The 26431-nt window shown below is 37.9% G+C and overlaps 1 protein-coding gene and 1 non-coding gene across 2 annotated transcripts; both read left to right on the forward strand.

The window, feature by feature from the left end:
- Positions 1 to 9914: 9914 nt before the first annotated feature.
- On the forward strand, positions 9915 to 15262 carry LOC133630242 (class I histocompatibility antigen, F10 alpha chain-like). Its single transcript, XM_062021712.1, has 4 exons — positions 9915 to 10078; positions 10765 to 11031; positions 11413 to 11691; positions 14112 to 15262. The coding sequence occupies exons 1-4, from the start codon at positions 9979 to 9981 to the stop codon at positions 14747 to 14749; spliced, it is 1284 nt and encodes a 427-aa protein (XP_061877696.1). The 5' UTR covers positions 9915 to 9978; the 3' UTR covers positions 14750 to 15262.
- An 8659-nt stretch (positions 15263 to 23921) lies between these two features.
- Positions 23922 to 24112, forward strand: LOC133630560 (U2 spliceosomal RNA). The gene has a single exon (XR_009821279.1). It is a non-coding gene; the product is annotated as a U2 spliceosomal RNA (small nuclear RNA).
- The last annotated feature ends 2319 nt before the right edge of the window (positions 24113 to 26431 follow it).

Below are 26431 nucleotides of genomic sequence, written 5' to 3' on the forward strand. Positions count from 1 at the left end.
TAGCGTGACGTCACAGGAGCTAGTATTCCTCACAATTCCCCATTGTTTACAATGGAGCGAGAGAGATTCGGACCGAGAAAGTGACGATTACCCCATTAATTTGAGCGAGGATGAAAGATTCGTAGATGAGGAACGTTACAGTGAAGGACTTGAGAGGCAGTGATGGACGTATCTTTTTTCGCTCTGACCGTAACTTAGGTACAAGCTGGCTCATTGGATTCCACACTCTCTCCTTTTTCTATTGTAGATCACAGATTTGTATTTTAAACCACCTCAGATACTATATCCTCTTGAAAATGAGAGTCGAGCACGCGAAATTGACATTTAAAGTGACTTTTATCTCCAAGACAATACATCGGTGACACACTTAGCTACTGAGCTAACGTGCTAGCATCGTTCTCAAATGAAGATAGAAACAAAATAAATAAACCCCTGACTGGAAGGATAGACAGAAGAGCAAAAATACTATTAAACCATGTACATGTAACTACACGTTTAAAAATTCTCAGCCTGGAAAGGCTTAACAATGCTGTTGCTAACGACACTAAGGCTAATTTAGCAACTTAGCAACCGGAACTCACAGAACTATGTACTCTCTCCTTTTTCTATTGTGTATCATGGATTTGTATTTTAAACCACCTCGGATACTATATCCTCTTGAAAATGAGAGTCGAGCACGCGAAATGGACATTTAAAGTGACTTTTATCTCCAAGACAATACATCGGTGACACACTTAGCTACTGAGCTAACGTGCTAGCATCGTTCTCAAATGAAGATAGAAACGAAATAAATAAACCCCTGACTGGAAGGATAGACAGAAGAGCAAAAATACTATTAAACCATGTACATGTAACTACACGTTTAAAAATTCTCAGCCTGGTAAGGATTAACAATGCTGTTGCTAACGACACTAAGGCTAATTTAGCAACTTAGCAACCGGAACTCACAGAACTACGATCAAACATTAGCGCTCCACCTACGCCAGCCAGCCCTCATCTTCCCATCAACAGCCGTGCTCACCTGCGTTCCAGCGATCAACGGCGCGACGAAGGACTTAATCCGTGGGTTTGGCGGCAAGCATCAGCTAGGCGTCTTCTATCAGGGTAAGTAGTCCTTGTTGTGTTGCTGTAAGTGTTGTACTTAGCCGCTAATACACCGATCGATCCCACCTACAACGTTCTTCTTTGCAGCCTCCATTGTTCATTAAACAAATTGCAAAAGATTCACCAACACAGATGTCCAGAATACTGTGGAATTTTGTCGAAGAAAACAGAGCTTTGTGTATTGTGTCCAATAGGGCCCAAACACTTCCGTGCATTTTATGACGTCACGCGCATAAATCATATCCAAAGGAGATTTTCAACCGGAAGTGTGGCAGGAATTTTAAAATGTCACTTTATAAGTTAACCCGGCCGTATTGGCATGTGTTGCAATGTTAAGATTTCATCATTGATATATAAACTATCCGACTGCGTGGTCGCTAGTAGTGGCTTTCAGTAGGCCTTTAGTTTAGAAAGGGGGGTGTAATGATAGTGTTTGACCACATGGTGGTAGTAAGAGTCTACAAATGACTAGGAACCAATATATAATATGTGTCAGGTAGGACTCTTTAGAGAGGAACACACCTTGTATGCACGAGTGTTGAAGTAGCGTTGGTGATATGTGATCGTGATTAAAAGACACTTCTACAAGTCATCCAACGATGTGTTATTTAAAACAAGAACATAACATGGGGGCCCAACATTAAATTGCAGTAGCTCGTCGCATTGGCGGTGGAGATTGAGAATCGCCTCATTGACTGGGAGAGAGAGAGATTCCGACGGCAAGGACTTCGCACCTCCACGTATAGTGGGCGTGGCCATGGAGCTCGTCAAACAACGTCCGCACCGATACCCGTTGTCGATGCCTCGCCGATATCACGGGAGGAGGAAGCCATGCAGCTTGGAGGGAATCGTCTCTCTCAAGCAGAGAGAGATCGTCGCCTTCGTCTTCTGCTTTGTCTATATTGCGGAAAAGCTGAGCATCGCATCTACCACTGTCCTCATCGTCCTGCACGCCGTCGCACTCAAGCGTCACCTCCTATAAATGTACTTTCATTTTGTTTGATATCAATGTTTTCTAGCTAGCAACGTTAGCTATGGTTATGGTGTTAGTTTATTTCCAGGATTTGTTGCCACTATCTTAATAATTCCAGCAGGGGTCACTGTAGGCCCTCTTTTACTTCCTTTTGTGTTTGTTTCTGCAACTGCCTTCTGGACATTGGATTTATGGCTCTTTTTTAACCCTTTATTTTTTCAGCAACAAAATAATTGCTTGTAACTGTCATTAGATGAGGATCAGAATCATTTCAATGTACACAAACAAATAGTGTATTGGTAAGAATAACTCTAAAATATTGGAAATAATTGTATATGTATGTTTTTACTGTAAATCCTCCTTAAGGTGGTCACATATCCCCATGCTGTAACTGTGAAATCTATATTTATAATTTTTTCCCTAATTTAAAGAATTTAGCCAAATTGTAATAATATAGATACCAATACACTGAACAAGTAAGAATAAAATGTGTTTATATGTGCATGAACGTGTAAATACAAATTAGGACAGAATAAAAAGAAGGCAGGGATTAATTCATTGATTAATATACTAAGTCATTAATGTCTCACATAGAATGGTTTTACAATGTCTATAACTTTATTTTTGTATTGAGAAATATGTTTTGTCTCTGTTTTTGAAGGGCTGAATAAAGTCTTGTCAATATCAGAATCGCAATTTTTTTTTAGATGACATTTTTCTCTGAGGTTATATTTATCTTCATTTTTGTGAAGAATTGTTGTACCTTTTTGCTTAGTTTTCTTTGTACATCATTTTGACTGTTTGAAAAAGCACCAAATCATTGAATTTCAATATTTTATATTCAAATGTAGTGTTTGAATGTTCTCTATATGCAATAGTATGTAAAAAAGGGCCAAAGTCGGAACCTGGAAAAAAACAAAACAGATTTTAATCTGAAAAAGATGCGAAACTTGGGAAAAATAAATGAAACTGTAAAAAATAAAAATGTAATCTAAAAAAGTAGAAATCTGTAATATTAAAATATATATATAAATGAAAAGAAATAATTAATAAAAACATATTTTTGTGTGAAAATTATATTCAACCTGAAAAATATTTTTTATTTTGAATACACTGAGGTATTTTTCAACATCAAAATCTGAACTTTTAGTTTCAGAGTACATTTTTTTTCCCCAATTACAAAACTGTTGTCCCTAATTGACCTCCATATAAATAAATGATGCATCCAAACAAGCAAGTAAACAACAATTTACTCATATAGAGTCTGACGTTCTTAGATCCAATGTTTTCCTTTCTCTAGTATCAATAAAATAGGGATGGATCCCCTATTTGTTCCCACTACCGCACCTTAAGTTGGAGTCCTTCATCTCGTTATATGCAAATATAATGACAATAAAGTCCATTCTATTCTATTCTTTTCTTTGATTCAATGAATAAGTTGGTGAGCAGTAGAAAAACAGCTGATGAGGAAGTTTGGCGGCAAACTTGTCACACCTGTTGTGCTTGTCAGGTCAGGTGATTTCCCAGAAAAGCCACGCAGGCATTTACCTGACGTGGCCACAAGGGGCGCGTGTAGAAGACTTCTTGCCAGTTGACTGCTGCCACTTTTCAGCAATAGCGCCACCAGGGGGTGCACTGCAAAAACTGAAATCTAAGTAAGATGAAATATCTCAAATAAGGGTGACTATTGCTTATTTTCTGTCTGATGAGATCATTCTTCTCACTAAGCAGATTTGATGTTAGAGTGTTTTACTTGTTTGAAGTGTTTTGCTCCTAAATGATCTCAGTAAGATATTACAGCTTGTTGCTGAGATTTGATGACCTATATTGAGTAAAACATGCTTGAAACTAGAATATCAACTGTTGCAAAGCTGTGTCATCAACACTCACAAGTATAAAACTACTTTTTTTAAAGTAATCATTTCTTATTTCAAGCATGAAATAAAAAATCATGACTTTGACACAATTGTGTCTCATAATTAAAACAGATGACAGCCAAATGGACTTTGCTGTTTTATTTTCAATGAAACAATAGAAAACACGTACTCATATAGTAGTACAGTTGGCACAGTACAGTAAACTGACAGTTAATATTTAAACATTTGACATTTCTGACAATTTTGAACAGAAAGAGTTCATGCACATTCAGATAAATTCTTCAAAATGACAATTAAAAACATTTTGGCCGGGGGCCGGGCTGTATATATGCGCACTAATTGACTGAAAGAGCACGCACTTGGCGCGATGATGTCATGTTGTTGATGGAAAAATGCATTTTTAGACCATATGATTTGCCTGAGCGGCTAGGAGACCCCGAGAGTAACAAGCGCTTGCCTTGTTGCCTTTCCATTAAGAACAATAAACTAGTTTTTAGTATAAGTTTGCTGGTTTCAAGAAATGTAATGCTGAGTGCATATCATTATGTCAAGATAATGGCACTAGCATTTACTTCATTTAAGAATATTTTTCAACATATTGAGCAAAAAGGTCTCATATTTGTTTTTTCTACCAAGAAAATTGCACTTGTTATTAGTGAGAATATACTTATTTTAAGGTATTTTTGGGTTCATTGAGGTTAGCTAATTTTACTTGTTTTGGAATGTCTTGACAAGCCAAATTTTATTGTTCTATTGGCAGATAATTTTGCTTAGTTCAAATAAAATACCCCTAATTCTTGTATTTTTTTTTTCTTGTTTTTGAACACAATGTGGACTTCCTCACGCTGCAAGTGTTTACTGGTCAGACAACACAATGAAATGAAAATAATGTCAAAGAAGAGGGGAACTGATGACTCCATGTTAGTTGGTAGAGTAAAAGACAAGCTGCAAAAAAAGATGACTATGTCTAGAGTGTAGGCAGTGCTGTTAAGTTTCTCTGTGTGTGAATAAGTGGAGAATGCGGAAACTTTGAGGCATGATGCAGCTGACTTGTTGATAAACTAGTTTGAGAAGAATGTTTTTGTTTTGTTCATAAGTGGACTGTACTTTTCACTTTTGTAAATATTGACTATTGTGTGTGAAGTCCTACTAAAGGTGAACATTCAGTTGAAGAATTAGGCCATCAAGTTAAGATAAATGGCTTGAAAAATGTGGATCAAGGATACTTTATTGAATTGATTTGACTTTTATATTTGAGATTGTCACCTTATTGTGGTTAAGAGCTACCAGCAGGAGCTTAGTCTTCAGGTGGCACACCCAAGTTGCACAGGTGTGACAAAGTACAATCCTCTTCTCCAGGATGGAGTTGGACTCACAGGGCCTGATTTGTTCAAGGTTTGCGTGTACTAAAACAGGTGCAAACCTGATGGCACACGCAGAGCTGATCTACTAAACCTGTGCAAAGTGGATGGCGTCTCTTAAGTGAGCAGAATATGCTAAATAATATGCAGAATATATGCTGATCATTAAAACAGCCACAATACTGGGAGAAAATGCCAATATAATGATTGATCACGCCCAATATGATTTATCAACACTCATGGCTGTGGTGCCAGCACTATTTAGCTTCTATTTAGTAAGTGTGCACACTGACACTTCCACACACGGCTGCAGGATCAGTGCTTGTGCTCCACACACACACATTTTACACATATCCTCTTTTCAGCAACATCATTTTATAGCTGCTAAACCACTTAAGGGGCTAATCAAAACACATTTGATGGATGCATTTTTGTGGACTTTATTATTTTTTAATGTTTTTTTTTTTAATATACAAACCCCAAAAGCAGTGAAGTTGTCTCGTTGTGTAAATGGTAAATAAAAAGAGAATACAACAAATCCTTTCCAACTTATATTCAATTGAATAGACTGCAAAGACAAGATACTAAACGTTCAAACTGGAAAACTTTGTTATTTTTTGCAAATATTAGCTCATTTGGAATTTGATGCCTGCAACATGTTTCAAAAAAGCTGGCACAAGTTGCAAAAAAGAGTGAGCAAGTTGAGGAATGCTCATCAAAGACTTATTTGGAACATCCCACAGGTGAACAGGCTAATTGGGAACAGGTGGGTGCCATGATTGGGTATAAAAGCAGCTTCCATGAAATGTTCAGTCGTTCACAAACAAGGACGGGGCGAGGGTCACCACTTTGTCAACAAATGTGTGAGCAAATTGTTTAAGAACAACATTTCTCAACCAGCTATTGCAAGGAATTCAGGGATTTCACCATTTACGCTCCGTAATATCATCAAAAGGTTCAGAGAATCTGGTGAACTCACTGCACGTAAGCAGCAAGGCCGAAAACCAACATTGAATCCCTGTGACCTTCGATCCCTCAGGTGGTACTGCATCAAAAAGCGGCATCAGTGTGTAAAGGATATCACCACATGGGCTCAGGAACATTTCAGAAAACCACTGTCAGTAACTACAGTTGGTCGCTACATCTGTAAGTGCCAGTTAAAACTCTACTATGGAAAGTGAAAGCCTTTTATCAACAACACCCAGAAACGCCGCCGGCTTCGCTGGGCCCGAGCTCATCTAAGATGGACTGATGCAAAGTGGAAAAGTGTTCTGTGGTCTGATGAGTCCACATTTCAAATTGTTTTTGGAAACTGTGGACGTTGTGTCCTTCGGAACAAAGAGGAAAAGAACCATCCGGATTGTTCTAGGGTCAAAGTTCAAAAGCCAGCATGTGTGATGGTATGGGGGTGTATTAGTGCCCAAGGCATGGGTAACTTACACATCTGTGAAGGCGCCATTAATGCTGAAAGGTACATACAGGTTTTGGAGCAACATATGTTGCCATCCAAGCAACGTTATCATGGACGCCCCTGCTTATTTCAGCAAGACAATGCCAAGCCACGTGTTACATCAACGTGGCTTCATAGTAAAAGAGTACTAGACTGGCCTGCCTGTAGTCCAGACCTGTCTCCCATTGAAAATGTGTGGCGCATTATGAAGCCTAAAATAGCACAACGGAGACCCCCGGACTGTTGAACAACTTAAGCTGTACATCAAGCAAGAATGGGAAAGAATTCCACCTGAGAAGCTTCAAAAATGTGTCTCCTCAGTTCCCAAACGTTTACTGAGTGTTGTTAAAAGGAAAGGCCATGTAACACAGTGGTAAAAATGCCCCTCTGACTACTTTTTTGCAATGTGTTGCTGCCATTAAATTCTAAGTTCATGATTATTTGCAAAAAAAATATGTTTCTCAGTTCGAACATGAAATATCTTGTCTTTGCAGTCTATTCAATTTAATATAATTTGAGCAGGATTTGCAAATTATTGTATTCTGTTTTTATTTAGGAATTACACAACGTGACAAATTCACTGGTTTGGGGTTTTGGATATTAATTATGAAATGCTGTTCCTAGATTACATACATGCTAATAAAACAAAACTCTGCAATGATGTATTTTACAGACAAAAAGTGACACACTTTATCCCATGCTTGTGCAACAGCACACATCTCATTGTGAAAAATGTGAATATTATATATTAGAAAATATTATAATAAAAATGACTGCTGTTAATTGATTATTCTAATTCAACATTTGACTTGTTTTGTCTGGTTTGTAACATTAAAAACTTTTTTCTGAGAATAGTGAGAAAGTTAAAGTAGTGAGGGTGGCTGAAACAATGAGTCTACTTGTTCATACAATAATGTGTGTAAAATGGTATGTATGTATTGGTATGTCAGACTTAGCCTTGTCTTGGTTTAACTCTTATCTTACTGACAGGATGCAGTGTGTCTCCCATAACAATATGACATCGGACTATGTCAAGGTAACATGCGGAGTTCCCCAGGGTTCGGTTCTTGGCCCTGCACTCTTTAGTATTTACATGCTGCCGCTGGGTGACATCATACGCAAATACGGTGATAGCTTTCACTGTAATGCTGATGACACCCAACTCTACATGCCCCTAAAGCTGACCAACACGCCGGATTGTAGTCAGCTGGAGGCGTGTCTTAATGAAATTAAACAATGGATGTCCGCTAACTTTTTGCAACTCAACGCTAAGAAAACGGAAATGCTGATTATCGGTCCTGCTCAACACCGACATCTATTTAATAATACCACCTTAACATTTGACAACCAAACAATTAAACAAGGCGACTCGGTAAAGAATCTGGGTATTATCTTCCACCCAACTCTCTCGTTTGAGTCACACATTAAGAGTGTTACTAAAACAGCCTTCTTTCATCTCCGTAATATCGCTAAAATTCGTTCCATTTTGTCCACTAGCAACGCTGAGATTATTATTCATGCGTTCGTTACGTCTCGTCTCGATTACTGTAACGTATTATTTTCGGGTCTCCCTATGTCTAGCATTAAAAGATTACAGTTGGTACAAAATGCGTCTGCTAGACTTTTGACAAGAACAAGAAAGTTTGATCATATTACGCCTATACTGTATATACATTATATACTCCGGCTTATTAGTGATTCCCAGAGCCCGAAAAAAGTCTGCGGGCTACAGAGCGTTTTCTATTGGGGCTCCAGTACTCTGGAATGCCCTCCCGGTAACAGTTAGAGATGCTACCTCAGTAGAAGCATTTAAGTCCCATCTTAAAACTCATTTGTATACTCTAGCCTTTAAATAGACCCCCCTTTTAGACCAGTTGATCTGCCGTTTCTTTTCTTTTCTCCTCTTTGTGTGTGTGTGTGTGTGTGTGTGTGTGTGTGTGTGTGTGTGTGTGTGTGTGTGTGTGTGTGTGTGTGTGTGTGTGTGTGTGTGTGTGTGTGTGTGTGTGTGTGTCTGTGTGTGTGTGTGTGTGTGTCTTTGTCTGACTGTCTATGAGGCTGCAGTGCATTAATAAAATGTCCCCATACGATGTACATTTGACAGTGATTCATAGCAGGGAAGCTAACTTCAGCCTACGGTGACAGCCAAAATATCTACTAACGTTACTTACCGCGATGTGCTTCCTCAAATTTGACGTTGAGTTCATGTAAGCTTAAACTTGTTGTTTTGCCGCTGAAAGGTGGTCACGTGACCGCCTGGCTCTGTTTGATTGGTGAAACGGAGTCAAACGTCACCAGTGACTGTATTTGATTGGTGAAACGGAGCCATGCGATAGATCCTACTTTGAAGGTCTGTCTGTCAAACCAAAACAAACAAAGCGTGCATTAACAGATCGATAAAAATCAGTAGCGAGTAGCGAGCTGAATGTAGATAAATGGAGCAGAGTAAAAGTAGTGTTTCTTCTCTATAAATATACTCAAGTAAAAGTAAAAGTATGTTGCATTAAAACTACTCTTAGAAGTACAATTTATCCCAAAAGTTACTCAAATATATGTAACGGAGTAAATGTAGCGCATTACTACCCACCTCTGCTAATGACCTTAGTTACCTTATCATGATGTGTTTCATGTGCTCTTGTAAAATGTGTCATTGAATAATAATACAGCATTTACATAATAATACTCTGACTTGTTAAGTGGTTCATCATGAAAGAACATGAAACAAATTGGGTGCATGACGCCAGGCACTGTCAAGAAGAGTAAAAAAGACAAAGATTGAAGGTGGCAATGAATGGGGTAGAGGGGCCCACAAAGATACTCTTTCAGAGGGACCACAATTCCCAGCAAGGGCCTTGACAAGCAATATTAAATAGATGATAAATAACTATGATATCAATAAATGTAACAATGTTATATAGCAAAGTAAAAGTTGTGTTTCTTATCTAAGTAACTGGTTACTACTCACCTATGTGGATAAGTGTGTTCACTTTTGACAGCTACGACAAAATAAAAGTAAAAACATAATAAAAATGATTTATTTGTCATAAGAAACCATCTTTATCTTTCGTGACGGTCGCTGCGTTTAGAAACAAGCATCCAGTCAATGTTTGGCTTCACCGTGTCTAATTTCACTTTCTCTTTCTTTGATATTGTGCCAGCAGAAGCGTCTGCCTCACACTTTTCCCCCACGTTCAGCACTTTGGCCACAGCCAGTCAATGGCATTAAAAGTGACAAACATCTTTTTGTTTCGTGCTGACATCATGGACTTGTTTTTATTCTTTCTTCTGGTCGTGCAAATGCACAGCGTGACGCCTGGTAAGTCCTTTTTATAACTTTATAAATGATTATTCATCAATACTCTTTGTGCCTTCACTTATTTGACTTTTGAGAGTTTATATTACTTATTAATTATATTCATTCTTATATTATTCAAGCTCTTTATTACTTAAACCTGGTTCTTTTTAAACATATTTTATTGTTTTCCATTTTTCTTCATCACTCAACAAAATATTCAAAGTGTTCCAAGAAAGTTCCAGAAGCAGAGAAATCCGTTATTTGTTTTGGCTTCAGTTTTTTCTTGTTGAAAGACTTATTTGTCCAAGGCTTGTAAGAAGGAACACTGACTTCCTGAAATCTTCAACCACGGAAGTGTCAGAAAGTAATCAAGTGTAGTAACATCATCCCGCCACAAGGTGTCAGTAAGAGTCGACATCAAATGGGCAGAACAGCTTGTGTTCATATTCAGCCTCCATTGGAGAAAAGATAAGTTTATTTTCAAAATGTTGAAAGTGTCAACAGATGTCCAATAATAAAATATATTATTCATGTGTTGTACTTGTCATAGAACACCATGTGAGTCTTGACTGTGATATCTAGCAGTGTTTGATGTTGACTTTAAGACCCCACTGAAGACTGAATGAGCTCAAATATTCACAGTGCAAGATTGTTGAACATGAAACTAAATAATAAAAAGTCATCTTGTTGTTGTGTTCTTCTTTCAGTGATTCACACGCTGCAGTATTTCACCACTGCATCCTCTCAAGTTCCAAACTTCCCAGAGTTTGTGAGTGTTGGTTATGTTGATGGAGTTGAGATTAGTTACTATGACAGCAACATCAGGAAAGCAGAATCCAAACAGGACTGGATGAACAAAATCACAGCAGAGGATCCAAAATACTGGCAGAGAGAAACAGAGATCAGTGTTGTTAATGAGTTTATTGACAAACACAACCTTGAAGTTCGTAAGAAGCGTTTCAACCAAACTGGAGGTTTGTTTATGTTGAACTTTCTACTACTTAAATATATTTGATGTACTCTTGTTATACTGTAGTAAAACACACATTACTGCACTGATATACCTTGTCTCTGTCCATCCCATAATAACCTACACTAATACTGTGTGTGTGTGTGTGTGTGTGTGTGTGTGTGTGTGTGTGTGTGTGTGTGTGTGTGTGTGTATGTGTGTTTGTGTGTGTGTGTGTGTGTTTGTGTGTGTGTGTGTGTGTGTGTGTGTGTGTGTGGGTGGATGTGTGTGTGTTTGTGTTTGTGTGTGCGTGTGGATGTCTGTGTGTATGTGTGTGTGTGTGTGTGTGTGTGTGTGTGTGTGTGTGTGTGTGTGCGACTGCTTTACAACACTTTGTGTGTCTCAGGTGTTCACATTGTCCAGTGGATGTCAGGATGTGAATGGAATGATGAGACTGATGAGGTTACAGGTTGGGATCAGGAAGGTTATGATGGAGAAGATTACATATCGTTGGACATGAAGACATGGACATGGACTGCAGCAAAACCACAAGCTTTCCCCGACAAACTCAAGTGGGACCAGAACATATTTCTACTAGACCACCAAAAGTATTATTACACTGAGCGTTGTCCTTCTTACTTGAAGAAGTATGTGAAGTATGGGAAAAAGGTCCTAATGAGAACAGGTAGAAGCACACCTTGTACTTTCACCTTTTAACATGTTAGCACTCCCCCTATAGGAACATTACTGACATTACACTCTGTCTCTTTATACTCTTTTCTCTTTCTCTCACCTTCTCTCCATCTTTACCTCCATCCACACCTTCTCTCCATCTTAACTTCCTTTCACACCTTCTCTCTATCTTTACCTCCATCCACACATCCTCTCCATCTTTACCTCCATCCACACCTCCTCTCCATCTTTACCTCCATCCACACCGTCTCTCCATCTTTACCTCCATCCACACCGTCTCTCCATCTTAACTTCCATCCACACCTTCTCTCCATCTTTAACTCCATCCACACCGTCTCTCCATCTTAACTTCCATCCACACCTTCTCTCCATCTTTACCTCCATCCACACCTTCTCTCCATCTTTACCTCCATCCACACCGTCTCTCCATCTTAACTTCCGTCCACTCCTTCCCTCCATCTTTACCTCCGTCCACTCCTTCTCTCCATCTTTACCTCCATCCACACCTTCTCTCCATCTTTACCTCCATCCACACCTCCGCTCCATCTTTACCTCCATCCATACCTCCTCTCCATCTTTACCTCCATCCACACCTTCTCTCCATCTTTACCTCCACCCACACCTTCTCTCCATCTTTACCTCCATCCACACCTTCTCTCCATCTTTACCTCCATCCACACCTTCTCTCCACCTTTACCTCCATCCACACCTCCTCTCCATCTTTACCTCCATCCACACCTTCTCTCCATCTTTACCTCCATCCACACCTCCTCTCCATCTTTACCTCCATCCACACCTTCTCTCCATCTTTACCTCCATCCACTCCTTCTCTCCATCTTTACCTCCATCCACACCTCCTCTCCATCTTTACCCCCATCCATACCTCCTCTCCATCTTTACCTCCATCCACACCTTCTCTCCATCTTTACCTCCATCCACACCTTCTCTCCATCTTTACCTCCATCCACACCTTCTCTTTATCTTAACCTCCGTTCTCATCTTCTCTCCATCTTTACCTCCATCCACACCTTCTCTCCATCTTTACCTCCATCCACACCTTCTCTCCATCTTTACCTCCATCCACACCGTCTCTCCATCTCTACCTCCATCTACACCTCCTCTCCATCTTTACCTCCATCCACACCTTCTCTCAATCTTTACCTCCATCCACACCTTCTCTCCATCTTTACCTCCATCCACACCTTCTCTCCATCTTTACCTCCATCCACACCTTCTCTTTATCTTAACCTCCGTTCTCATCTTCTCTCCATCTTTACCTCCATCCACACCTTCTCTCCATCTTTACCTCCATCCACACCGTCTCTCCATCTTTACCTCCATCTACACCTCCTCTCCATCTTTACCTCCATCCACGCCTTCTCTCCATTTTTACCTCCATCCACACCTTCTCTCCATCTTTACCTCCATACACACCTTCTCTGCATTTTTACCTCCATCCACACCTTCTCTCCATCTTTACCTCCATCCACACCTTCTCTCCATCTTTACCTCCATCCACACCTTCTCTCCATCTTTACCTCCATCCACACCTTCTCTCCATCTTTACCTCCATCCACACCTTCTCTCCATCTTTATCTCCATCCACACCTTCTCTCCATCTTTACCTCCATCCACACCTTCTCTCCATCTTTACCTCCATCCACACCTTCTCTCAATTTTTACCTCCATCCACACCTTCTCTCTATCTTTACCTCCATCCACACCTTCTCTCCATCTTTACCTCCATCCACACCTTCTCTCCATCTTTACCTCCATTCACACCTTCTCTCCATCTTTACCTCCATCCACACATTCTCTCCATCTTTACCTCCATCCACACCTTCTCTCCATCTTTACCTCCATCCACTCCTTCTCTCCATCTTTACCTCCATCCACACCTTCTCTCCATCTTTACCTCCTTTCACACCTTCTCTCCATCTTAACCTCCATCCACACCTTCTCTCCATCTTTACCTCCATCCACACCTTCTCTCCACCTTTACCTCCATCCACACCTCCTCTCCATCTTTACCTCCATCCACCCCTCCTCTCCATCTTTACCTCCATCCACACCTTCTCTCCATCTTTACCTCCATCCACACCTTCTCTCCATCTTTACCTCCATTCACACCTTCCCTCCTTCTTTACCTCCATCCACACCATCTCTCCATCTTTACCTCCATCCACACCTTCTCTCCACCTTTACCTCCATCCACACCTCCTCTCCATCTTTACCTCCATCCACACCTTCTCTCCATCTTTACCTCCATCCACACCTTCTCTCCATCTTTACCTCCATCCACCCCTTCTCTCCATCTTGACCTCCACCCACACCTTCTCTGCATCTTTACCTCCATCCACACCGTCTCCCCACGTTGTCCTCTGTTCACACGTGACATCACTTCCTGTGCAGAGCTTCCAGAGGTGTTCCTCCTCCAGAAGACGCCATCCTCTCCAGTCACCTGCATGGCGACAGGTTTCTACCCCGACCTCGCCGACCTGTTTTGGAGGAAAGACGGCGAGCAGATGTTGGAGGACGTGGAGCACGGAGAGCTGCTCCCCAACCACGACGGAACCTTCCAGATGTCGGTGGAGCTGAAAGTGGAGGTGACGGCCGAGGTGGAGGGCAAGTACGAATGTGTGTTCCAGCTGTCTGGCGTCAAGGAGGACCTGGTCACCAAGCTGGAGAGAAGAAGCATCCTGAGCAACGCAAGCCATGAAGGTGAGAAAGACACATTTAGTTGGAGATGTTTCCCATCACAAGTCCACCTGTCACCATTATTGATCCATGTCACCATGACAACGCTTGACGTCTGCATGCAAAGTAGTCATGAAGGTTTCCTCTTCATGCTTTGTCACTCCACTTGTGCTTTTTTGCTCTCCACAGACAACTTGAGCGTCGCCCTCGCTGCCACGGCGGCGGTCGTCGCTGTGGCGGCCGTCCTGGCGGCCATCATCATGGTCATGGTCAGGCGTCACAGAAACAGACAAGGTGAGGGACACCAATGTCCTCCGTCTTCTTCTTCTTCTTCTTCTCGGTCCAGGCCGTGAGTTGATGCTTTCATCCGGGCTGCATGTTTTAGTTGCCTTCCAGCCAAACACTCAAAGATCCACAGAGACAGAGCGCACACTCTCACATAGAAACACGTGAGGAAAAAGTCCATTTCACCTTGTTTCCCTTTCATTTCAGCCCAGTACGATCCAGCTCGTAAGTAAAACATCTTTTCTTTGAGCCGCAAGAAACAAAGCCGTGGTGAAGCGTCACTCACATGGAGGTCTGATGTGGACCTTTGTTACAAGTTTAGCCTGAAAATCCCAACTTGGGCTGACTCCTTCACAATAAAAGAGCCTCCTGTGAGCACACGCAATACAAAGTGTGGCATATCTCACGTTTGACATGAGTCCTCATGATGAGGATCAGCCAAATGAGACCTCAAGTGTGCTGACTCATCAAGAAGGTATCCTAGTCAGGAAGTAGAAGAGCAGCACTCTGCTTCTTCATGTTTCCAAGTCACACCTCAAAGATCTGATGTGAGTGACGAGGCACCTTCTGGATGTTCTTCCTTCACCCTTTGCGTTTGTCCCGCAGCTCGCCACGGCGGCGTGGAGCTCTCCGAGAGGGTGGCGGCTGAAGGCTGAGTAAGTCTGCACCTCCAAATGTTCTTGTGTGAAGATGATGTTCAACTTGGTTCTGTTGGGAATGTGCTGAGTCATCTTCTTCCTCCAGGATGCTTTGTGCACTGGAACACAGAGAGATGTCTCCATCGCTGAGGGACGTCATGGAGATGTGCTTTGTTCTTCATCCCACTGCTCCTCACGCTATTCCATCTATTCTTCTTTGGCCGTTAAAATACTTTCAACATCAAACGTTGGTGGCTATAAAATCATTCGGGGCTCACGTTTCATGGCCTTGACATCATGACGAGGATTTCTTCTTTGTTTGAATGGCCGCTGCTTATGATCAATATCACATTGTGTCACATCTCTGTCAATAAATCCGTTTGTTCTCCACTCGCCTCGCACTGCTTTCTTGGGGACCAGGAAGGGTCTCGCTCATAACAATGGTAGAAATAGGTCGTTTGTATTTATCTTGTATTTTTTCATTCAACACTTAAATCCCTAGATCAATTTCAGGTTTATCTGTCCATATCATATTCTTTTTTTAATATTTTATGCCCTTTTTGTCAAAACCCTGTTTTGTTATGGCAAAACCACTAAATAATAATGTTTACTAAACGTAATTACAATCTTAAATAGGTCAATAATTCATAACATCATTGATTTTAATTCATTATTTTTTTTAGCAATGACATTTAAAAAATGTCATAAAAACGTTAAAAATGTATTTATTTTTTTACTTTCAACACTTAAGTCTCTCGATAAACTTCAGATCCATCCCTCGTTTCTGTGACGACCTGTCAGGTGTCACATGGTCTGTTTGCGTTTGTGTTTATCTCCTAGTCAGCGCTCTTATTTTGGTCCCACTTCCTGTTTGTCTCCCTGGGCGCTTTTCCCTCCTCACCTGTCGCTGATTGGCAGCCTGGCCACACCTGGTCATGGGGTGAGGGTGATGGGTCAAATGCAGAGGATAATCTCACCACACCTAGTGTGTGTGTGACAATCAATTCCGCCAAAGAATGTTTTCATTGGGTTATCTCCCAAAATGAAAGAGAAAATCTTGATATTGCTTTTACTTCTGCTATTAGGCAATGTGCAACCAAATCCAGGACCCAGCTTCAATAACATCAGTACTGCTGATGAATTTAGAGCCGGGTCAGGCCTCCATTTAAATAATAGGAGTCTCCTGCCAAAATGAGACTTAGTCAAAATCTGGATTCCAGCAAGAAAATGCAGACTTCCTTATCTTATCTTAAGGTGGCTAAGTAAAGCAGTCTCTGACAAGGACGTTGCTATTAATGCATATAATGTCTTCCCATGCCATCGTCCTGGAAAAGGTGGAGGAGTGGCCATATATTTAAAAAAGACATTTCTTGTTATCTTATTGTCAATCACTAAACAATTTGAACTTGACGTGTATTTCTGGTCTTGTCATCCTGGTCCGGACAGAAGGGCGACACGGCAGTGCGGCTGGATCAAAAATGAGGTCAGAGACGCTTGACTGAACAAAAAGTTGCTTTATTACAAGCGAGCGTGGTCATACAGAACTGCAGTTCCTGGAGGAGGTCAAGTCCAAAAAATGTGGCACTCCTAACTTGGAGAAGCCGAAGCAGTTTTATATTTCTCCTTCCTGTCACATACCAACATCCCATCTTATTGCCCATGTATTGCCTGAACTACTCCAGTCTACATGCAAATGTCAAACTAACTACCGTATTTTTCGGACTATAAGTCGCAGTTTTTTTCATAGTTTGGCCGGGGGTGCGACTTATACTCAGGAGCGACTTATGTATGAAATTATTAACACATTACCGTAAAATATCAAATAATATTATTTATCTCATTCACGTAAGAGACTAGACGTATAAGATTTCATGGGATTTAGCGATTAGGAGTGACAGATTGTTTGGTAAACGTATAGCATGTTCTATATGTTATAGTTATTTGAATGACTCTTACCATAATATGTTACGTTAACATACCAGGCACCTTCTCAGTTGGTTATTTATGCCTCATATAACGTACACTTATTCAGCCTGTTGTTCACTATTCTTTATTTATTTTAAATTGCCTTTCAAATGTCTATTCTTGGTGTTGGCTTTTATCAAATACATTTCCCCCAAAAAAGCGACTTATATATGTTTTTTTCCTTCTTTATTACGCATTTTCGGCCGGTGCGACTTTATACTCCGGAGCGACTTATACTCCGAAAAATACGGTATTTAATGATGTGTTCAAACTGAAATACTACTATTTACTTAAAGTGATGGTGTGCTTTCTCCAAGATATGAGTTCATTAAGGCAGTGGTCCCCAACCACCGGGCCGATTGGTACCGGGCCGCACAAGAAATAAAAAAAATAAAAATAATTTTTTTTTTTTTTTTTTTATTAAATCAACATAAAGAACACAATTTATACATTATATATCAATATAGATCAATACAGTCTGCAGGTATACAGTCCGTAAGCACACATGATTGTATTTCTTTATGACCAAAAAAAAAAAAAAAAAAAAAAAAAAAAAAAAACCATAACACCCCCCCCACACACACACACACTTACACACACACACACACACACACACACACACACACACACACACACACACACACACACACACATATATATATATATATATATATATATATATATATATATATATATATATATATATATATATATGCCTTGTTGTATTAATATTTTCATATATAATAGGAATACTAATTAAATGAATAAAGCTTTTGCTTCTATTTTATTATCTGAAAAATTGAATAAAAAGATCAAATCAAATTTTCATTTCCAATTTTTTCCATCATGTAGTGTGCCTTATAATTCATCTAGTTTTCAATGTCGCCCTCTGGTGGTCCATGTTACATATTACATATTACTCTTTGTTATGTGTCTTTTATCCAACAGAGGTCACTGTTTCCACACATTGTAGTTCAACTCAAGCAGTAATCATATTTATTGATTGATTGACACAGAAAGAATGGAATCTTTAAAAGTATTTTTTTTCCCTTTAAATAACATTTTACAGGGTCATTTCATTAGGTACACTATGTAATGAGGTGCAATCATTCGCAAAAACATTAAAAAAGTCACTTTTTAGACGAGTTTCAAGGAGAAAAAAGTTACTTTTCAGACGAGTTGATTAAATTCATATTTATCTTCGGTTTGTAGTTGAAGTTGTGTAAAATAGTTTTGCGTCATACCGAGAGCTGGTTATAATATTTTGGAGACGGTCAACATTTTAGTTTTCTCATACTTTACTGCAGCATTGATAGAGACAAACAATATGATACAATTATTTTCCTCTCCTATACAAAAAGTAAAAAAACATTTTCTACAACACTACAACCTTTTTTAAATGTAAAAAATTCAACTTTATTCATGTACAAGAACTTTGTTCTTGTAAAATGTTAAGCACATTTTTTGTAGAATTGTAACTTTATTCTTGAAATAAATTTAAAATGTATTGTTTACATAAAACTACCACTTTTATCACTTTATTCATGTATGATTATAGATTATACTTTTCAACTTGTATTCTTGTAATAGAATACAACTTTATTTGTGTAAAATGCCAAATATGTTTTAGTGAAATTACGACTTTATTTTTGTAAAATGATCATTTTTATCTTTTAAAATTGTTACTTTGTTTATGTAATAAATTAAAATGATATGCTTGTAAAAAAAAATTAAAAAATAAACTCTATTCTTGTACGGGAATGGAAACTTTGTTGTTGTAAAATGTTAACTATTTTTGTAGGAGTGTAACTTTATTCTTAAAAAAACAACCCAAAACTTTATTCTTACAAAAAATACAACCATATTTGTGTATGATTAATAATATTAATTATTATAATTATTATGATTAATAATGACAATTAATGTGTAAAATTATAAATGTATTTATTACTTTATTATTTATTATAACTGTGTTTGTGTAAAATGACTTTATTTTTGTAAAAATATCACTCTTTATTTATGTAATAAATTGCCACTATATGCTTGTAAAAAATTTAAAAAGAAATGACAACTTTATTCATGTACAAGAGAAGGAATTTTATTTTCAAATTTAAACTTTTATTTCCCAGACTTTTAACTTTATTTTTTAAATAAACCAAAGCATTCTTCTTGCAAAAACAGCTTTTTTTTAAATCATAACTTTATACACTTTTATAAATTACAATTTTTGGGGGTAAAATTATAAATTTATTTTTGTGAAATTCCAACTTTATTCTGGTAAAAAAATACTTATGTATTCATGTAATAAGTTACAATTTTATTCTTGTAAAATTATTAGTATATTCTTGTAAAATGACTTAATTATCTATGTAAAATTATAACTTTATTCTTGTAATATGATTTATTTATTTATGTAATAAGTTACAACTTTGTTCTTGTAAAATTACTTCTTTATTCATGTAATAAGTTTATTTTTGTAAAATGATTACTTTATTCTTGTTAAAAAAAATTAAAAACATTTTACACTAGTAATTTTATTTTCAAATAAACTAAATAATTATTCTCGCAAGAAATATTTTTTTTTCCGTAAATGATAATAACTTTATAGTTGTAAAATTACATCTTTTTGGGTACAATTATACATTTATTTTCGTCCAACCTTGTTCTCTTGACCGAAGCCAACACATGGGCATCGGTCAAGAGGACGTCCCACACTAACATACATGGACATACACGACTTATATACATTTCCTGGGGTACAGATAATTCATTAAGGTGGTGTTTTCTGCAAAGGCATTCACTGATATCTCAAACCAATTAGTTTGAATGATAGAACAACTCAAAACATTTCAAAGTCCAAGACTTTTGTTTTTAATAGAACATTGTCAGTCTTCTTTGCTGTCTGAGACTTTTTGAATTGCCATCCAAAATCACCAAGCAGTCAATGGCAAATCCAGTATGCAACGTCACTGTTTAGCAGAACTTTGTTACTAACTGTTGCTTTACTAATTTTCTTAATGGGAGACTGACACAGGCATTTAGGTTTTCCACACACCATCCTGACTCACGGTTTCAACATTTGGTTCTTAAAAGTGTATTAAATTACTTTGTACTTTCTGCAACCATTGGCCTTCCCAATGTAAAGCGAGTGGAGACAATTTGGAGATAGCACTATAGCAATATCAGACAAGTGCTGCTTTGACTCTTTTACTTGTTGTTCAACTTTAATTAAAAAAAGAAAAAAAAGAAATCATGGGGACCACTGCTGTAGGGGGTTTTAAAGATAAAACTGCAATAACAATATATATAATTCAGAATCTGTGGTAATTTTTTTACTGTTAAAGATTTTCTGAGCAACATCAACTCGGTAATGTATGATCATTTTCCCTCAAGATACAATTTTCAGGTTGTGGTACGATAATTTGTCATTTGCCACCTGGCAACGCCGACATAGTTGAGTGATGTTAGCTTCGCAGCGAAGTGACATGACCTTCGAACTCCGTGCAAGGCCTCATTTTCCTATCTTTACCCATTGAATATACAATTTAAACCTCTTCAAAAACATTGAATGTTTTTTATACTAATTGTCTTGGTGCTTTTTTCACTTGTTTGGAAGTAACCAAACGGAAGAAAGTAGCTGTCGACAGGTAAGAACTACAACCTTAACACGTGCATTAACATGTCAATATTTTCTCGTCTATCTTATATTCATAAATATCTACATTGTGATGTTTATATGGTTACATTGTTGTTTGTGTATATAGTTATATCGTTTAAAAATGATATGTCGTCTTTAACCGAGAATGCAGTGTACAGAAAGGTTGTACTGCCACCTACTGGTAACACTTGCAGTCTGCACTTTAGCATTACAAGCAAAGTTCAAACTAAGATATTACGGCGACTAGCTATGCTTGTGTTGTTTTAAAATACTATTAATACATTATATGCATTTTATTTTAATGAATTTCACTACGCGTCAGTTACTATAACGCTTATCATGTGACAAATGTTTTTATGTGTTGGCTTCATGTCCAGTTTAAAGTGGTGTAGTTACCACTCCACGTCACTTGGTGGCGCCAGCGTTAGTCTCCGTGGCTCAGCAAGAAAACCGGAAGTAGTTTGTTGACAAGGCGGGCTCGACGATTGGATTGATCAAATGTTGACCGAACGGCTTGTTTGCTTTTAGTAATAATGATCTACCACCGACCAACGTTTATGTATTTTATATTGAAGACTATGCATTGTTTTATTTGGTTAAATGACACCGCTATGCTGCGAGTGTATGAAATATTTGTTTCGCCGCTTACTATTGGACCGACGTGAACCACGTGACCATTTGGGGCGAGATATGTGAGTAACCCCTGGCTGCAGCCCGCAGATCGAGGAGGAGCTTATTTTCCCTCAATGTGGGCGGGTCTCAACGTTCACCCCCGCGGGCTCCATCTGGTGGCGGAGATCCGGCACAGCACAATGACTTAGTATGGAAAAAGGTTCATGTATTTAATAGACTTAGACATTCCTACTTTTAACTTGTCAAATGTATTTTTTTACAATGAAAAAAATAAAATAAATAATAATTATATATATATATATATAACTGAATAAGGAAGAGGTTGGAACTTCAAATAAAAAAGTTTTGGCTCTATTTTGCACATCATTCAAATGAGAAATGTGACATTTCACACTTAATTTTATTTTTCGGTTGTTGCTTTCTAGACTAGTAAATGATGACAGTGAGCAGAGATCTCATGGAGACTTCCCTAGTCTCCACAAGTTTTCAGCACACAGAGCATACTGGGGACAGAAACTCCAAGACAGACAAGTTTTTTTTTGTTTGTTTTTTTTTGCAAATATTTTTATTGAATTTTACAGTTAAAATCACATTTAACAGTCATACTTTGGTCACGCAAAACCTTCATACAATCACACATCCACTCATACCCACTCACATGCACACTTGAGGAGAGAGGTGCACTTAAACTTTAACAATTCAAGGTTTACAGTATAAACATTATTAGAAAAGATACCCAGATATTGTATATATATATATATATATATATATATATATATATATATATATATATATATATATATATATATATATATATATAGATATATATATATATATATATATATATATCCCGCTCTGGCTCAGGATCAGCAGGCTATCCAGACCATGGATGAACATTCCTCGGCATCAAGGATCCTCAGGAAGTGATCCCAAGATCACCTCTCGAGAACCTCTCCACCGTTCACACTTAAAAAAGAAAAGGAAAGTCACAGAAGTTGATCAGATGTAAAAAAATACAAAATAAAAAGACACAAAAAATAAATAAATAAATAAGCAAGTAAACCGTGGCAAGGCCATATCAGAAGTAACAAAAAAAACACAATAATAGTGTAGGATCAATACAGAAAATAATAAAGATAATAAAAAAGGAATAAAACTACAAAAAAGATGGCAGATACATTTGACAAGTTAAAAGTAGCTTTATTGACGTTTGAGAATGTGCTGCCGGATCTCCGCCACCAGATGGAGCTCCCGTGGTAAAAAAAAATACATTTGACAAGTTAAAAGTAGTATTAAAGAACTATATGTTTAAACTGATGTTGTTGTTGTTGTGCTGGGACTCTTCACCCGTGAGCGTACTCCGGTTAGGGAATAAGGACACCGTTTTACTTTTGAACTTCTTCTTTATATATTGCTTTGTAGCAGCAGCAGCTAAGCACACTCTCACATACACACACTGTTCAACACATTGCCCGAAGGACCCCGGAAAAGTAAACATAGCTGCCCGGTAAACTGCCTGACTCAAAACAGACGTAACTTAAAGGTGCATGACTACAATAATAGCTTGTTTACGTCAACAATAATATAGTCAATTATATTCAACAATTATCATATTAAATAGGGAACTTTCTCTTAATCTTCTGACAAAGGGAATTTATAACAAGTAGGAATGTCTAAGTCTATCAAATACATTAACCTTTTTCCATACTATGGTTTATATATACATATATATATATATATATATATATATATATATATATATATATATATATATATATATATATATATATATATATATATATATATATATATATATATATATATTAACTTGTCAAATGTATTTTAAAAACAATTTAAAAAAATAAATAATATTATATATATATATATATATATATATATATATATATATATATATATATATATATATATATATATATATATATATATATATATTATATTATTTATTTTTTTAAAATTGTTTTTTCATGGTAAAAAAAAATACATTTGACAAGTTAAAAGTAGCTCTATTGACGTTAGAGAATGTGTGCTGCCGGATCTCCGCCACCAGATGGAGCCCGCGGGCTCAACCTTGAGACCCGCCCACATTGAGGGAAAATAAGCCCCTCCTCGATCTGCGGGCTGCAGCCAGGAGTTTTTTGAGATATGTCGGCAACAATTCCATTCATAAAAAGTATTAACGCCATTCAAAACAATGCAATCATTCAAAAATGTCACGGTTGTTGTTTGGTGTGTTGAGATGTGACGTCATCGTTATTTAGTGTGTGTAACCGTCACTTTAGCTAGTTGTGTCCGGAATGACATCCTCCCTTCTGACTGTCCAGCAGCATCGCTTCTCGGCCTTTTGGCTAAGATCAAGTGTAGTATCTGTTCTTATCAGTTTAATATCTGATACGTCCCCTATCCGGGGACCATATATTAAATTGATTAATGGAACTGGGAGATGGAACAGGGGCTTGCTCCGTCCACTCCACGCATCGACCTGGTATTGCAGTACCTCCAGGAACGGTGCACCTCCTCTCTTGTTGAAAATCATTATCAAGTAACTGGATCAGACCTGGGCAATTTGCGGGCCGCATCCGGCCCTTTGTGCGTCCCTGTCCGGCCCGAGTGAGGCCAATTATAAATTACAAAGTACATTTTAAAAAGTATCTATGTCGAGTGTGCAATACAACGGTGCTGCTTTTGTTTTGAAAATCGTTATTTGTATTACTTCCGTGTGGACGTGTGCGCGTGCGTGATTGTGAGTGAATGTGAACAGCTGCAATCACAAATGACAAAATAAAGTTGAAAAAACATCTATGTCGTGCGCGCAATACAACTGTGCTGCTTTTATTTTGAAAAGTATTATTTATGGGCGTGTGTCCGTGTGTAACCTGCGAGTGAAGGTGCACATTAGGGATGGGCGATACCACACTTTTAGGATTCGATACGATACCGATACTTTTTCTTGCATTTTCATCGATACCGATACCGATACCAATAATTTCTTATTGGCAATTTTTTGTCAGTCAAAAATATTATTACTATTGTTATTATTTAAGACAAATCACAAGACAAATACAGACCATTTATACCACATTTACTATGGTCAATATATAATAAAAGTAAAATTAAAATAAATAACATAAATATGAAAAATAAATTAAACATTATATATAATAACTATATATTATATATAATAATAATTAAATATTAGGGCTTTCCAATTAACAGTCAAATCCAAATTGCAAGAAGCTGCAGTTATTTTTTAAAGTTTGTGATATAATTAGCAATTAATGAAATATGAAATAGGCTAATAATTTCGAAATGTAAGAAATCATGTTACAGATTAAAACCAAAATCACATTCAATCATATATTCAAGATTTTCTTGGAAAAAAATAAAACTGTAATGCAAAGATGAAGAATCTCCAAATTGTATCTCTTTCTTATCTTGTTTTAAATACTCAAGCAATTTTCAACTAACAGTAAATTCCCCTGTGTGGAAATTATTTGAATTTAGGATAATCATTTAAACAAAAATATTCAGTAAACATTACTAAAAAAAAAAAAAACAATGCCTGTTTTAAGTCAACAATTGGACAACTGGCTGTGTGTGTGTTGCACGTTGACGACGCTCATTCGCTGTCTCCTGTCACGTGACTGGGCCAGCTCTATACTCTGCCAGGTACAGGGGTGTACCAGCACATAGTAAGTTAAGTAAGTCATCAAAAACATCTGAAAGTGATGCTTGCACCCCCCACACGCCGTTTTTTGGTTTGTATCGATACTTTTTTCAGAAAAGTGATGCCAAATGAGTAGCATGTGAGTATCGATATATCGATACCACAGGATCGATACGCACATCCCTAGTGCACATGCAGCGACAAGTGATGCACGGTTTACACCCGAGACGCTAAAAAGAGAAAAGTTGATGAAGAATGGCGTGTTTTCAAAAAGACAGGGACTGCCAAGCAACGTTCCCTCTAAGGTGCGCGCCTGCGCAATTGCGCGCTGCTCAAGCGTCTGCTGCGCGCAGCAAATATATGCCGCGCACCAAATCAAATCCCATCTGAATTCTAAACAAAATAAACATATTTATTCTGTGTAATTTTGCAATGCAACTCTGAGTGACAGTGACAACAAGCGGCCCTAACGGTGTTCGTCAACACCGTTCAATTGAACACCGTTCAATTATTGTAACGTCTATCGAGATGCTTCGAGGACAGGAATTATATCGATCACTTTATTGAGCAAAACTGTTTATATTCGGACATAACCACACCAAAAAAATGAGTAAAACAATTCTATCTCGACAAAACTAGTCATTTTATGCCGTACAAACCAGGCCAAAACCAACTTGTCATCTGTCACCAACACGCATAGCACTAAACCACTGGTGCGTTTATGGCCACACAAAAAGTCGGACAACTCAAACACCACACAAAGTTACACTATGACTCCTCAGTCATACGTGTGCTTATTTTACTGTCATTTATTATTAATGTTAATTTATTTATATTAGTCATGGAATACTGTTACACACACTATGTTGAAGTATTTCTATTATTATTAATTATTATTATTATTATTATTATTATTATTATTATTTATCTTACGGTATATATCAAAAATAATATTGAGCAAAATTTAATTGAAATATTGTCGATGTGGCCCTCCAGCAGTGCTCGGGTTGCTCATGCGGCCCCCGGTAAAAATTAATTGCCCACCCCTGAATTGGATGATTATCGGTGGTCTAAGTGTTTCAGCGACGTGGAGGTATGAGCAAGGACGTGGAGACGGACATTTGTCATCATAGCCCTACAACAGGGGTCCCCAAACTACGGCCCGCCAGGG

This window comes from Entelurus aequoreus, linkage group LG15, assembly GCF_033978785.1.
Source record: "Entelurus aequoreus isolate RoL-2023_Sb linkage group LG15, RoL_Eaeq_v1.1, whole genome shotgun sequence".
NCBI lineage: Eukaryota > Metazoa > Chordata > Actinopteri > Syngnathiformes > Syngnathidae > Entelurus > Entelurus aequoreus.

Excerpts from the sequence above, each read along its gene's own strand:
- LOC133630242 (XM_062021712.1), top strand. The coding sequence starts at position 9,979 with ATGGCATTAAAAGTGACAAACATCTTTTTGTTTCGTGCTGACATCATG. Across the intron at positions 10,079-10,764 it reads AATGCACAGCGTGACGCCTG|TGATTCACACGCTGCAGTAT; the intron begins GTAAGTCCTTTT and ends TTCTTCTTTCAG. Across the intron at positions 11,692-14,111 it reads AAAGGTCCTAATGAGAACAG|AGCTTCCAGAGGTGTTCCTC; the intron begins GTAGAAGCACAC and ends CTTCCTGTGCAG.